A 16,195-nucleotide genomic window follows, 5' to 3' on the forward strand; every position below is an offset into this window, starting at 1 on the left:
TGGTTTGTCTATGGTCTGATTGAAAGTTGCTAATTTGTATCCTGGTTTATAGGGTTTTGGGGGGGGTATGCTTATGAATTTTTCTTATCCAAAGGCTTTATGCTTTATACATTTGCCTACTAATATGTTTTATATAACTTAGTACTTTATGTGTGATTTCAATATACTTTATGCATAATCTTCTAAAACACAAGCTATAAACCCAGTCTACTTATAAAAGTCACTCTGTTTTTTAAAAAGCTGCTTCCCTGTTCCCCTGGATTTCGAGCTTTTGGTTTCCTGCCTTCAGCTCTTCTCTTTGTCTTGTAGCTGGGCATGTGATGCCCGATTGTTCCTCAGGTCTTGGTTGGGTTAGTGATGGAGGAAAGAGCGGATGAAAAAAAAAGCTTCCTTTATTCTTCTCTGGTAATGATTTGGATGCCTCTTCCCGGCTGATGGCACCCAGTACTCACCATTCACTCCAGAGTAGTGATGATGAGATTGGAAATTATTTCTAGGGGCCATTCCTGGCTCCGCCACCCTACAGCTGTGTGTGTGATTTGTGGTGAAACTCTTCCCTTTGTTTCTAAAAGAAGGAATCGTAGTATTCTACCTTAAGGCGCTATGAAGACAGAGTTAGGCGATACGTGTATTCAGCCTAATCCAGTGTGGGTCAGTCACCTTGCTGATGATTCAGAGCACAGGTCGGAGGCTAAGACCCCCCATTAACAGGTTTTGTATCCCCTTGTGGCATGGCTGGTCTCTCCAAGTCAGAGTTCCTGGTGACAGAGGCTTCCTGGGAAGAGTGCTTTTCTGACATGAAGATCTCATTTGTTGGGAGCAGGTGGCAGGGCTCAGACCCCAAGTGGCCTTCTGCCATAAAGTTTCTGGTGATATGGATACAGTGAAGCTTTGTGTACCCTAGGGAAGCTCAGACAAATTCAAGCGGGACTCTGTGAACAGTTGCAAAAAATTATACAAATTATGCAATTAGCAAAAAATGATTGAGGTAGTTTATAAATGTATTCCAGTTGTGCAAATACATCTGTCTATTGAGCATTACCCTCTTGGGAGGTGGGGTATGGGAAGGAGGCTGAGAAGTGAGAGGCCCTTAAACTAATAATTTTATCCTATTATTTCTCAGGGTTTCACTGAAACTGAGCCCTACTGAGAAGCTCGGTCAATTGCCTGGAAACATGCAGGTGCAGTCTTCCAAACAAGGGTTAGGTTACGAACTCTGGGGCTGGCTGAATCCTCTGCTGTGCCCACTTCTCTTTGGAAATGTTTGAGGGAGGAGGTAGAGTGAAGGGAGATGATTGTGGGGTGATTTGCACAGGGCTGGAGATCTCGGACATTTTTTGTTTGTTTGGTTTGTCTGCCGTTGTGCAGTAACTTTGTAGGGGACATGGTCATTGAGCAAAGGGTCATCCATGGAATCTGGCAAGGATGCCACCTGAAAAGCCGTTTGCTTTTCTTGCCCCTGAACCTGCCTCCCTTCCCCCGTGAATGACCGTGATTCACAGCCTTGCCCACATGAACGGCTACGATTGTTTGCGTCTTTATTACTATTTAATCTAGAATAACCGGTAAAGCCTATTGTGTGAACAACCAATCCGTTCATCTCCATAAGTCCTAATACATCTTGGTTTCCTTATGAACCAGGATGCAGGTTCCAATCACTGCTCATTCAGTTTATTTTGGCAAAAGGTGGCCTTCAGAGAGTTTAAAGAAAGCATGGCCTGTCTTCTTTTGAAGCACTTTGCATTGATTATTCTTTAAACTTTTATGGTGCCCAAGTCTCTAATCTTTTATGATCTGTGGGCACTTTTTTTTTCTTGAGGTCTCTTATTATTGGGAAGAAAATGAATGAGAGGAGTGAGGTTCTGTCCTGCAACAGAATTACCTAAATGTTGAGAAACAAGATAGTGGAGAGTTAGTTTTTTTTTTTTTAGCTGATTAAAAACAAATCACACAACTTCATCTTCGAAGACTGTATTATACAGTGTTTAGGAGGTGTCCCCCCACCCCACCCCCTCTTCCTGTCCTTTCCTCCTACCACCCGTTTATAATTTGCTGTTCCAGTAATTTCACACTTATCTTGGTCAGGGCGTACATTGCACTGATAAAATTCTTCCTCACTGGATTACCTACTTGATGATGGCCTGTTAGATATACAGTGAGAAGAATCAAGCACTTTAGAACTAAGGAATGGATAATCTCACTTTATTTCCAAATTTTGTAGTCACTGTGCTCTTCATTGGTACCCCCAACTTTAGCACTTCAAGCTGGGTGAAAAGGCATTGATGCCCCCTCCGTCTGCTGCTGGTAACCACTAGTTTGTTCTCGATGTATGTGAGTCTGCTTCTTTTTCTTTATGTTCACGACTTTGTTGCATTTTTTTAGATTCCACATATAAGTGATAGCATATAATGCTTGTCTTTTCGTCTGACTTATTTCACTTAACCTCATGCCGTCCACGTCCATCCGTGTTGCTTCAGATGGCGGATTTCATTTTTTGTGACTGAATAGTATTCCATCACTTCATGGGAAATAGAGGGGGGAACAGTGTCAGACTTTATTTTTTGGGGCTCCAAAATCACTGCAGATGGTGACTGCAGCCATGAAATTAAAAGACGCTTACTCCTTGGAAGGAAAGTTATGACCAACCTAGATAGCTTATTCAAAAGCAGAGACATTACTTTGCCAAAAAGTTTCATCTAGTCAAGGCTATGGTTTTTCCAGTGGTCATGAATGGATGTGAGAGTTGGACTGTGAAGAAGGCTGAGTGCCGAAGAATTGATGCTTTTGAACTGTGGTGTTGGAGAAGACTCTTGAGAGTCCCTTGGACTGCAAGGAGATCCAGCCAGTCCATTCTGAAGGAGATCAGCCCTGGGATTTCTTTGGAAGGAATGATACTGAAGCTGAAACTCCAGTACTTTGGCCACCTCATGCGAAGAGTTGACTCATTGGAAAAGACTCTGATGCTGGGAGGGATTGGGGGCAGGAGGAGAAGGGGATGACAGAGGATGAGGTGGCTGGATGGCATCGCTGACTCTATGGACGTGAGTCTGAGTGAACTCCGGGAGTTGGTGATGGACAGGGAGGCCTGGCTTGCTGCAATTCATGGGGTCGCAAAGAGTCGGACATGACTGAGCGACTGAACTGAACTGAACTGAGTATTCCGTTTTACATATATATGTGGATGTCACATCACATCTTCTTTATCTGGTCATCTGTTGATAAGCACTAAAGTTCTTTTATGTATTGGCAGTTGTAAATAATGCTAGTATGAACACTGAGGTGCTTGTATCGTTTTTAATTAGTCTTTTTGTTTGTTTTTTGGATTTATACCCAGGAGTGGGATTGCTGGGTCATATGGTAGATCTACTTTTAGTTTTGCTTTTTAAAATAATTTATTTATTTATGACTATGCTGGGTCTCGTTGCTACACAGGCTTTATTCTAGTTGTGATGAGTGGGTCTGCACTCTAGTTGGGGTGCGAGGGCTTCTCATCGTGGTGGCTTCCCGTCGTGGAACAGGACCGCCGTTGGGCTTTAGTAGTTGCAGTAGTCGTGGCTCCTGAACCCAGAGCACAGGTTCAGTAGTTGTGTCGGATGGCCTTAGTCACTCCGCAGCATGTGGGATCTTCACAGGTCAGGGATTGAACCCATGTGTCCTGCATTGGCAAATGGATTCTTTACCACTGAACTGCCAGGGAAACCCAATTTTTATTTTTTGAGAAACCTCTATACTGTTTTCATAGTGACTCTATCAATTTACATTCCCACCAACAGTGCACCAGGGTTCCCTCTTCTCCACACCCTCCCCAGCATTTGTTACTTGTGTTATTTTTTATAATGGCCTCTTTTATTTAATCTGTGCCTTAATAGACTTGTCCCCATGGTTTTGTTTTTTTTTGGGGGGGTGGGGGGAAGCAAATCCAAGCATATCACTTCATCTGAAAATATAGATAGGTTTTAAAAAATTAAGATACATTTATTTTTGAGATATAATTTACATATATTATTCTCTATAATGTGATTTAAAGAAGTGTTAACTGTAACAGCCTTTTGGAGGGGGGAGGAATCATTTGTTTTAAGTCTGTTTTTCCAAAGGGAGTTTTTGGTAAACTGTACCTTTAAAGAATGTTTATTGAGCACATAATGTGTGCTCTCTCAATTTGTGTGCACTCAGAACACAGTTTGGTCTCTTTCTTGTGAGAGGTACTTAGTTCCTTTGTCCCATTGTCCTTTGCCTGAAATGTGGTGATTCGGAGGAACTCTCATCTCTCCCCATGCAGCTGTTAATTGGGAAGTTTCTTCTATGCTGTTAATTGTTGATGAGAATTCTTTTGTGAAAGAGCATAATTCCAAATGGATCATTTAAAAAGTGATATTTCAGGTAGTGTTGGTTAATAGAGGGGTAATTAGCTATTGGTTGTAGTTAAGTCGTGAGTCTGAATCAAGTTAACTATTGTTTACTTTGTAAGCATGACCCTCCAGCTGTGGCTACTTGAGGCTGCTTTAAATAGAGTGAGAGGCACCCTGGAAGAAAATCCCCCCTAAGCAAAGAACTATGTTCCTGGAACCCTCTGTGCTTGATTTAAACTTCACACAGATTTGAAAATGCTTTTCTTCAAGTAGCTGCAGAATGGTTTGGTTTGGTTTTGTCGAAGTGCATAGTTTAATTTCTCTGCAGCCTGTTACTTTGTTGGTTAGGAGAGACTTTTAGAATGGATTTCATGCTGGTTGCAGCTTAATTAGCAGTCCGAATGGGAGTACAAACCAATCCACTTGATCAAAGTCTGTGGAATGATTTCCATATTCTGTTTGTGAAAATCTAATTCTGTATGGATCCTGTGGTGTTCGTTGGTTTTAAAAGCTGTCCTACATGGTCCGGTTAAATTCTTGCATGTATTAAGTTTAATAAAATTTATATGGTATTTGATTAGATACCATCTTACAGGGCATTCTGTGTTTAGGGAAGTGGAAGCACACACCGAAGGGGTTAAGAAAGATCTACAGGCTGGGAGGGCACTTAAAACTGAGAAATTCTGACTGTTAGTTTAATTTCTATTTTATAAATTAGGAGAACTTTCTGCTGTGCAGGACCTTGGTCCAGTACTATGCATCTTGCCTACATTGTAGTTTTCATTTTATTTTTAATTAAATATTTTTTCCTTGATTTCCTCCCTACACCTGGGCTGTTGTGAGTTTCTGGCACACAAGCTCCCAGGGCTTGCAAAACTTCTAAACAGCCAGAAGAGCTTGTTGCTTCCAGGAAGTTGGCTGTTGATCCAGCAAAGTGATGGATGCAGAAGCTCCAGCTCAAATGGAATGGAGTTTCCTTTCGTCTTTGGAGGAGAAGAGATCCAGAAAGCGAACTGAAATGTTTTGTAACTCTTAAAGTCTGCCCCATCCCAAATTCCTCTGAATGTTTTCTCAGATTTGGTGTCTGTGTGGGACTCTTGGCCACAGTGGTTTGGCTTCATCGATGGTTGTGTTTTATCCAAGAGAAAAATCTCTTGGATCCTTTCACGAGTTCATTTGAAACAGAACTGTGAATTGATTAAATTATATTGAATTTCAGACTATCCTAAAATAAAGACTGGCTGACCTCAAATATTATTTGGGGAGGGGGGAGGGGAGGGGGCAGTGTAGGGAACTACATTGTATGTGAAATCTCAAAACTCACTGCATCTTTCTGGGCAAAAAGGAGCTAACATTTTCATTAAGCATCTTGAAGGGGTTCTGGACCAAAAAGGGGTAAAAACTATTGACCTAAAAGGGAAAAAAGTAACAGTTGTCTTAAAGCTGTGAAGGCAGGAGTGTGGACGGTTGAGAAAATGGCTGGACATCTGGAAAGTTTGGGGCTTTATCCCAGTTCTGCCCCTGCTTGGCAGTGTGACCTTGATCTGATCAGTTCATTTCTTTTCTGTAAAGCGATGTATGGTTTCTAAGGCTGCTCATCTTCAAGTATAGGAGTCTATCTGAATTGAAACAAAGAAGTAATAAAACTTACACTACTTAATGAAGGGTAAGAATCAGTCAGTTTACTCTGTGTGTCTAGGATACTCACTTCAGTCACCTTCCATGTTTGGTGCTTCTGAGTGGTATCCTCGTTTGGATGCCCCCGGGGAAGTAAAGGGAAACAGGGTGTGCGTGTGGGACTCTCACAAGGGCACCTCCTGTGATCCTTTAGGAGTTACTGAAGGGGGGCATGTACTCCACCATATTTCTTCATTTGATCATTGCCTCTTTTTCCCACTAACCCAAAGAAAACCACAGAAGCTGGTGCAGACCTACATTAAATCTTTGATTTAGCCTTTTAAGATCTCATCACAAAAGGCAAATAAATCAAGGGCCTGTTTTTCCAGTCACTTGTCTCCTCTGCTTTTCTTAGGGCCACTGCAGGCAGCATCCCTCTCAAGCTGGCCGTCGGTGAATGACCAGATGAGCCACCTGTAGCAGATTCACTAGTAATCACTCGAGGAAGGGCAGCGACAACCCACCTCGTCTGTCCTCTCAGCTGGCTTGCCATTGACAACATGCGGGGAACATTGCGAGTATCAGAGGAGCTGTTAACCCTTTTACCAAGGAGCTCTTTTGAGGTTGTCTTTCAAGGTGGAAACTCAACAGCATATTATGTCACCCTATCAGATCAAGGTCATACTATGTCCATACTAAGTCCAGGGGCCTGATTTTTGCAGTTTTGAGGTCTCTCTCTTTCTGGTCAAGCAATTTACCCATCTGCATTGGGTCTTCGTTGGTTCTCACTTGGTCAAACACTGGTTTTGAAAATCGTGATCTTTGTCGTAATGGAACTCCTTAAAAGACTTCATTTGTTACACCAAGTCTGGGAGCTTTTCTCCTCTGTGTCCTGAATATCCACCTTTCTATCATGTGGAATTCATTTGTGCCTTCAGTGGAAAGTCTTGGACTTTTTTTTCCCTTCCACTCATTCTTTGTCATACACAGTTTCATAAGGTGGAAGCTTTCGATTTTTTTTCTTTCTTTCTTTCTCTTTTTTCTTGTAGAGCTAATTCTGGGAATCTGGAGCCCTGTTTGAGCTACAGCTAAAATGCGATGAAGTTGGAGGCACAATTAGTGGTTTGGAATTTCTTGAGAGGAAGGTTGACAAGAGTTAGGGACTACTTTAGGACTAAAGGAAATAGTCCAAAGAACTAGGCTTTCCTTTTTTTTTTTTTCAACATCCTCCCTTTCTGGCCTACACGTGGCCTCTGCCCGTGTGCGTTCTGAGATAGTCCAAATAGTCCTCCCGCCCTTGCACGAGCTTTTGTCAGCATTAGACACACTCTCTGTTATTTGCTTGACCTTGTTCTGGTGGATTTATTGTTTATATCTTGTCCTTCCCCGGAGGAATCTTGGAGTCTCTCTGCTTAGGTAAGTTCACACATCCTTGTCAGGTCTCTCTTCTCCCCACTTAAGGCAGTAGGGATTGTTCAGTTTCACATGCCCAGGAATCTCTGGATCAGTATTTGTTTATTGCTCTACAGCTCTCGTTCTTAAGGCTCGGTGCACTTTTTTCTGGGCAGAAAGGATCCCATGTGTTCATTGTGTCTGAAAAGGGTTCTGAAGTTCACCCTCCAGGTGTGATTACTCCTAATTGACCTTTGTGGAGGACTTCACAGAAGTGTGTTTGGAGTTCAGGTTTAAAGAGTAAAAGGCCATTTTCTTTGTGCTGAAGCTCTGCTTTCCCATTAGGAGCCCAGCTGATGGGTAAAGGGATAAGTTCAGGAGCCTTCTTCAGTTGTGGTACTTCCAACAGTGTGGGCCTTCAAGGAGAAGTCATAGCTTGTGGTTTTGTCTGATTTTATGTGGCGAAGAGCCCTTTTGGGAGGGACTGTTAGGGCTAAAACAGAAATTATGGATGGGCTTCCCTTCCTTTCCCCTTTATCCTTATTTTCTGCTCTCTGCTTGAGAACCACTTCAAAGAATCAGATGTGTTGATGCCAGACGCCATGCAGTTATTGTTAAAAGAATTTGGAAATATAATTGAAAACAAACTTTGTCAAGCAGAGCAGATCTAGGCGAGTTCTTAACTTTGGGGGAGAAGGGAATTCCAAGTTTTTGCTCTATTTGGAGCTGATGTCTCCAAACACTTGTTCTGCGAGATGAATCATCTGTGAATTCTACATCTGGGAGTTATATATTGGGAAATGGCATTCTTTTTCAATGTAGAAGAAACACAAAGGCTTAAAGTTACAGTGTAGTTGGAAAATTCTAGTCAGAGTTTAAAAAAATAAAATGAGCATTGAGGTGAAATTGGCAGAGTAATTGGACATGAGATTTCGATTCCTGAAATAGACATGTCCATATATGGAAAGCAACATGACCGCCACACTTATTTATTGGACCCCCTCCCTTTGTTTTGAGACAGAAGACGTTTAAAAAAATTTTTGTAAACATCAACTAATCAGAATCATTAATAGTTATGGCAAATGTGACCTTAGAGTCCAAATTTATTTTAGCATCTGTCTTGAACTTTTCAAGTAAGCTCAAGCCATAAAACCCAGGAAAAGGCCAGAACAGTACACCGTTGTAGAGTCTGCTGGGGAAGATAATGCTGTGTCCCTGTCGTCTACAAAGCGCCCTTCAGGTTACCTGTATGGTGAGGGGTGGCAGTGGCAGTGAAGCAGCCAGCCATGCTTTTAGGTAGCACAGTGGTAACAGTGGCAGCTCGCGTGCCTGCTTTCCTGGGTGACCTTGGGCAATCTACTTAGCTTCTGAATGACTCCCTTTCTTCTTCATGTTAAATGAGGATAATCATAGAGCCCACCTCACTAAAGTTATGGTGAGGGAGGGCAAAATTGAAGTCATTTATAAGTGTTAGAAGAGAGGCCCCAATACATAGCAGTGATCGTTTGCATTTTTGCTTGAGGACGCATGAACACAAACTCATTTAGCTGTCGCCTTAACTCTGTGAAATATCTTACATCTTTGCTATGCATGAGGCCCAGGGTGGTTGAATAACTCTGTGAATTTGCCAGAATTAGAACCCAAACCTGACTACATAACTGTATTTAGAAAGACTTCAGTAAGATTGGTGTCATCTGCTTTCGTGTGTTTGTCTGGCATCCCCTTCAAGTCTGTGAATTCCTGGAGGCCCGTGATCGGTCCTTCACCTCCTTGGTGGCCTGAAGCACCTAACACGGTTCTAGATGTATGGCTGGTGCCCCATAAATGGTGTCTGGAACGTGATCTGGAAGGGCACGTGTCTTCGTCGGCAGGCTGGTGTGTCAGCATCCATTTCTGGTGTGCCCCTCTGGTGCAGGGGGTGGCAGCCTGCGCATATGTCTTGCCATCTGTTGTTTATTGTTTCTGCGAGGTTGTGGTTTGTGTTCCTGTTCCATGTTTCTTTGGTTTCTGGAGCAACTGCGAATATTATATGCCCGGGGATCAGAAAAAGTAAACTATTTATAAACAGTAAAGTATCCTTGGGTTTGGAAAGTGTTTTTCTCAAATGCGTGTGTATTTGGTGGCTTATTATAATCCCACTGATGTATCGGCAGACAATTTACAGATTGAGGCACATTTAAAAGATGGGCAAGTCACAGGCCCGCCTTGTGTAACTGGCTTACAAAGAGCCTTGGTGATAAAGCCCTGGTGTTAACGTTGACCTGAGTGGTGTATTTTTAACTCAAGAACGTATAAACAGTTAGGCCAGCCGATGGAGTGTGTACTCCGCCTGCGATACTTGGCGTGCCTTGGGTGTGCAGCCCTGTGAGCTGTCCCGGGAGACTGCTGTGGCCATCAGTGAACCACTGCCCGCTTCCCTACTGCCTTCATTTTGTAAAAAGATTATATCGGAGAGATGGAAAGAAGGTGGAGTTCATCAGTTATTTGGTGGATCAGTTTTATGCTCAGTTTTCTTCTACACTTTCTTTGTGTTATGCTGACTTTACAGAAAGTAAAGAACTTTTTACTCTCCTCTCTTCCACACCCCCCCACCCCCACCCCAAGCCATGGGGGTCTTGGCAGAGTTACGCGTTAGAACATAGGATTCCCACTGCCTAACGCTCTGGGCATCCACCTGCCTCTCCAGCTTCATCTTTCCTTCCCACCTGGTTCCGTGCATCCCAGCCACCAGGTGGGATTTTTTACAGGCTCTTTTAATACTCCATATGTCACATGTCCCTTACACCTGTCCCTCTGCCTGAGGGAGGCGTTCTTCTCTCTCTGCCTTGCAGACTCCTGCTCATTTCCCTTAAGTGTCTTCTCTTGGAGACCTTTGCTGACCTTCCCTCTGGGTTACAGTCCTGCCTCGGGGACCCTGCAGTACTTCGGACAGAAGTTGTGCATCCTGATTGGAAGTTCTGCACCCTCACTCCCCCATTAAACTGTCAGCTCTGTGGAGCAGGGACTGGCCCTGGTTCTGATCCACGTGGTGCCCCAGAACCCCTTCCCAAGCCTGGCATCAGTAAACGCTCAGGACAGATCCTGATACAGCTGCTGTCAGTCCTCTTTCTGTTCGTCCTGTAAGTCCTGCAGAAACACCTTTCCCAGACAGTGGGGATCATTGAGTCCTCCCAGGGGCTCAGCTGTCTGTTGTTTCCATACCTTGTCTATTTGATAGTTTTCTCCACCCTCCACCAAATATTTGTGTTGAAGAACTTAAAAGAATGGACGGAAGAAGAAAGAAATGGCACCCAAATGGAGATATGACAGATGGGCAGCCCCCACGCCCCAAGAAGGTTTGGCTGCTCTTTGGTCCCTCCCTCTGTTGTGGGAGGGTGGCTGTGAAATCCTGTAACCAAGCGTTGTTTCCTTTTGTAGTTTAAGCACCACCCAGGACCTGCCTCCCTTTGGGGTCTCTGGTCTCCGTCCTGCGTGTTGTGTTTGCTCTAGGAGCCCACGGTGCCATTCCTACCTGGCGCCGAGGTCTCCCCTCTGCTCTGGAGCCCAGTTTTGCAGAGTTGACACAGCAGGGGAAGGTCGCCTCTCACCTAGACCAGGGCTGTCTAGACACCCTTCCCCTTGTGGTTTTTCTGCTCAGTTTATGCTGAGCCCTGGCCAGGCAGCTGGTTTGGGTTGCCTGGCCCTTCTTCATTTCTTTAAGACCTCTTCTTTGACAGAAGGGATGATCAGGCCAAGGTCATGTTTTGTTTTGTTTTTTTCTCCCTCTTTGTTGGCACTGGGAAAGGCTGTTCTCCTTGACCAGATGAGTTGTAAAGACACCAAGGGCAGGTTACTGTGTCCTCTGGTTCAGGCCAGAGTAGAGACTTAGTCTGTGGCTGGAGACATTTTGGGCAGATGGATTTCTAAGTCTGGCCCTGTTGAGCGTGCACCCCTGGCATGGGCAGCCCCCTGGACACGTTAATGAGAGGCAGTGGGAAAGCTGTCTTCTCCCTGGTAAACTCTGCCTCAAATGTTTATTTTAGTGGTTTAGAGGCCCTGGGCTGTGATTCAGAGGAAAGGTCCTTTTGTACCTGGTAAGCTGAGGAAGGTTACTTCATGTGAAAGGGGTTCTGTGCCATTAACCTGATATCCCAATTACATGCATTTATTTTATTTAATTTATCGCTTATCCACACCATGAGACTTGTGGGATCTTAATTTAACCTCAACCAGAGATTGAACCTGCGCCCTTGGTAATGAAAGCTCGGTGTCCTAACCACTGGACCACCGGGGAATTCCCCGTGCATTTTTTTAGTTACTTTTGATTCTCTGGTGACACATGGTAGGCATTGTATTGAATAAAGAGGAAACTGCACAAGAAAGAATAGTTAATCTTACTCTTCAGTGGTAAATATTACCACCTTGGTATATAAATTTATATACACCACCTTGGTGTGTAAATTTCCAATAATGTCTGTGGTTGAATACTATTACAAGTTTAATATATATATATTTTAAAAACAAAATTATGGTTACTATTCAGTTGTAATTCTGCTTTTATAAAGAATTTTTTAATTGAGGAAAAATTGACCTGTGACATTATATTAGTTTCAGGTGTATGTACAATAGAACATGTGCGTTAAGACTCAGAATCATGAATATTTTCCCCAACTTTAAACATTTAAATAACTATGATTTAAGTCATAATTAAAACTTCCCTGATACTGAGTATTTAGATTATTCTTTAGCATCCTTCTATGTTTATACATTTGTTTCCTTAGGATGACTTAAATCTAAATTGCTCTGGATATGCAAATTCTTAAGACTTGACACTGCTGCTTCTAAGAGGCTGTGGATTTATGATTTACATGTGAAACTGTGCCCATTTTCCCCTCACAAACTTGAGATTGCTTTCTTTCTCCATCCACACACCAGTTTAATACATGGAAATAGCACTGGATTACTTTAATCTGCATCTCTTCAGATGGTAAGGCCAAAGATCTTCGCCGGTGTTACCCATGGACTCTTCCTTTTTTAAGTTTCCTTCTTTTTCTTAGGTTTAGTTAGCTAAATAACATCTTTTAGCACCCCCAACTGGGACCTTTGGGCTCGAGCCCACATCCAGTACCCCTGATACTCAGAGATGGTGTGTTTCTGAGGGCCTGGAAAGCCTCCCTCCCCCGCCCCGCCATGGTGTCCTTGCCTAGAGAACTGCTTCTATGTGGGCGTGTCAATTTCCTGTTCACTTTTGCCTCTGAACTAGGAAATGTCTGTGTGTTCTTCTTAAAGCGAAGTTGATTGTGCGTCCGGAGGGCGATGTCGCTGTGTCTTTGCGGGTCCCCCGAAGTCACCCCAGCCTGCAGCCATGCCTGCAGAGCCAGCCTGTCTGTGCCCAGCCCTCCCCGTCCGTGGCCGGCGTGCCTGGCACCTCCAGCTGCTAGGAATCAGAGCAGATTAGCGTGGTGGAGAGCCCTTCAAGAACAGCTTCCAGCAAATGGAAATTATTTTAAAACAAATTGATGTGGTTTTTCTGTCAAACCTACTTGGAGCATAAACAAGGTTGGACTCTAAGCCACTTCCCTTCCACAAACGAGCCCGTGTTTAAAGTGTGGCTTTCGGCAAAGTAAACATGGTCTCAAAAGTGAGTTGTCCTGGTGTGTGTCTGATTTGAAAAGTAAAAGTAGTGCACTCCCCGGCATCCCGGTAGACCGCCTGATCGCCCTTGAGATGTCCCTTCTCACTCATCTGTCTTCCTGCTACAAATATCACAACTTCCTGGAAAGGTTTAAAAGGTAAGGAGTAATCTTGTGTTGAAAGGGAAAGAAACGCCAGGTTCATTTGTGTGGTAAGATCAACATTTTAATCTTACTCCTTTGCCAAGTAGGAATATCAAAAACATCTTGTGAAATACATACCTCTCATGTGAAGGGTGAGAGTGTGAACAGGTACCTACCCTCTGACCTGGGCATCTTTGCATTGTCTGCGGCTTATAACAGTTCTTCCATCCCAGGGACAATGTCGACTTTATTAAATTGGCCACAGCTTGCTTCCCTAGAAGGTGAAACAATGCTTTTAATGTTCCTATTATATATTAATGAACAACCAGGCCAAGGGACATTTGCCAGAAAAGTTACAAAGTGAGAAAGTCACCAATATCAGAGTGAACTTTGCACTCTTAAAGTGTGAATGATGTCGGGTGAAAGAAGTTTATTGCATAAGGGGAGCAACTGGAATCTCTTTGATGTTGGTTAGCGTCCTGGCCCCATTAGACTTTTGGACTTCCCAGTTAACTGCATGTGTGCTGGCAAAGACTGTGCTGCGCCATGGTACCTGCAGTCTAGGGGGACACTTCTCGAATAGAAGGGACCAGCATCCCCATTCGGAGAGAGTAGGGGGTGTTGGCCGTTTGTATCTGCTTTCGATCAGCTTCAGTGAATTTTTAACATAAAACTGAAATGTAGAGTCTCACCCCCGCCCAGCTTTTCCCCTGGAAGGACTTTTCCCGAAATAACATGCTTTTTTTCCCCTAAAATCTGCTGGCACCAACCACAGAAAGGGGTCAGATCTTAATCAATTAGATCTTAATCTAACCAATTTATTTTCTCCCCATTTTGGTGACACTTCCTCCTGCCTCTGGCTTGTTCTTAATTTTTGAAAGACTCGCTGTTGGGAAAACCCTGCTTTCCACAGCCTTATTAAATAATTACTCAGAAGAAAAAAAAATGCTCTTTTGAAATTTTGAGAATTTATTTTCTGCGGGAAGATACATTCCAACTGAGGTTTTCCACTTCTTACAGGTTCATGGACTGAGCTGTGGTCCTGAATGTAGTGCCGTTTAAGAAGCAAGAAGGAGTTCATGGGGTGGGAAGGATTTTAGAGGTGGTATCATGCCTTGAGCATCTGAAATGTGGACATTTCGCCTGTTCCCCCACTGCATTTATCTCCTAGCACTTAGAGAAAAAAGTTTATTTCTCCATCTGTGTGGTACAGAAGTATTATAGCTAGGTGCATTTTCAGTCTGTAATTTTGAAAGCCTGCTAAAGCAAAACTGTTTGTGTTTTGTTTATAATAGATTGATTAAAATGAAATTTAAATATCTAGACGCCGTCCTTTCAAACGATGGGATTCAGAGTTTTTTCGTTTATTCACAGAGTTGTAAAACGATCACTGCTAATTCCAGCACATCCTCATCACCCAAGGACAAAACCCTGTTCCCTTAGCAGCCCCTCCTCACTCTTCTTCTCATCCCCTGGCAGCATCTGCTTCCTGGCTCTCTGGATTTGCCTACTCTGGACATTTCATTTATGGAATCATACAGTACATGGTCTTTTGTGTCTGTCTTCTTTCATCTGGCCTTGTGTTTTCAGGGTTCTTCCATACTGTAGCATGTATTGACAAATCTTTCTTTTTTATGGCTGAATAATTTTCAGTAGGGAGGTGTGAAGTGCTCTGTGGAGACCGGAAGCTGAGGGGAGGACTGACATGCTGAACTTGGGCGGCGTCGGGGTGGTAGGCTGACACAGCTAATTGTATGGGTAGACCGCATTGGGCTTATCCGTTCATAAGTTGTTGGGCTTTTTGGCAGATGCGAATAATGCTGCTATGAACCTCGGTGTGCAGCCTTTATTGTATGAATGTATGTTTTCGTTTCCCTTGGGTAGATACTTGGGATTGGAATTTCTGGGTCATGTGATATTTCTATGTTTAACTTTTTGAGAGACTGCTAGGCTGTGCTAGGCTGTTTTACACAGAAGCTGCACACCACCTTTTGCAATTTCATCAGCAGGGAATACATGTTCCCATTTCCCCACAACCTCACCAGTACTTGTTATCTCTGTCAGGTTAATTACAGCCATGCTGGTGGGTATGAAGCGGTATCTCCTTGTGGTTTTGATTTATAGTTCCCTAATGACTAGTGATGCAGAGCAAGCTTTCATGTGCTTCTTGGCCACTTGTATATCTTCGCTGGAGAAATATTTATTCATTTTCTTTGCCCATTTTTCAGTTGGATCATTTGTCTTTTTGTTGAGTTGTAAACCGGGCAAGTTTTTAAAAAAGACAGGTCATAAAATCTTGGATGAATTGAATTCCCCAGGGACAGAAATGTCTGTCTCACCTTCCTTGGGTGAGCTGGATTTTATTTTTGAGTTTAAAGACTTTTAAGATCTTCAGGTAGAAATAAAATGGGCAGTATTTGCCTAGTGTATTTGCTGTACCTGTCTCCCTGTTTGTAATTCCAAGCGAAGGAGGAAATGCGGCAGAATAGAACAGTAGTTATTCCCACAGCGAATACAGATTTCAGGCTCTCTGGGGCAGCTTAGCACACCATGTCCCCCGCTGGGACAGTGGGAGAATTTGCCCTTCTGTCCCCTAAGGACATTTGCTGTGCACTTGCGTGTGCAGCCAGGTCTGACCATTTTCTCTCCACTTCCTCTGCTCCAGGGCAAGGCTGCCTCTGCCGACAGAGCTTCGCAGCTATAAATTAGACAGAAATGCGGTCCTGAGGCTGTCCAAAGGCAGCAGGGTAATTGCTCTGGACAGGTTTACAATAGGGAGGTGTGAAGTGCTCTGTGGAGACCGGAAGCTGGGGGGGAGGGCTGACATGTTGAACTTGGGCGGCTTCGGGGCGGTAGGCTGACACAGCTAATTGAAAACTGTGGCCCTGGTGGCTTTTAATGGGAAAGGAAGCCAAGGCTCTGCAGCGGTTTCCTTTAGAGCCAGAAGCCGGGGGAGGGTGGCTAGTGGGGTTACTTCAGGGGGTTGGGACTGCACCTGTGAGCACTGCGAGCCCTGGGCCTGGACTGGGGGGCCCGATCTCCTCACTTGTTTCTCATTTCTTACTCTCTAGTCCTCTTCTG

The 16,195-nt window shown here is 43.8% G+C and overlaps 1 protein-coding gene across 3 annotated transcripts in view; it reads left to right on the forward strand.

Annotated features, from left to right (window-relative positions):
• The window catches only part of LRIG1 (leucine-rich repeats and immunoglobulin-like domains 1), a 115,422-nt gene that overhangs the window by 6,564 nt on the left and 92,663 nt on the right, over positions 1-16,195 (forward strand). Inside the window, exon 1 of one of the 3 annotated variants that reach the window (XM_010851513.1) lies at positions 12,362-13,129. The exons of the other annotated variants lie outside the window; for them this stretch is intronic. Coding sequence (XP_010849815.1) covers positions 13,065-13,129 — 65 coding nt within the window. The 5' untranslated portion in view covers positions 12,362-13,064. Of the gene's footprint in view, positions 1-12,361; positions 13,130-16,195 lie in introns of those variants that run through there. 3 annotated transcript variants of the gene reach the window in all.

This window comes from Bison bison, unplaced genomic scaffold (genome assembly GCF_000754665.1).
Source record: "Bison bison bison isolate TAMUID 2011002044 unplaced genomic scaffold, Bison_UMD1.0 scf7180017864304, whole genome shotgun sequence".
Classification (NCBI taxonomy): Eukaryota; Metazoa; Chordata; class Mammalia; order Artiodactyla; family Bovidae; genus Bison; species Bison bison.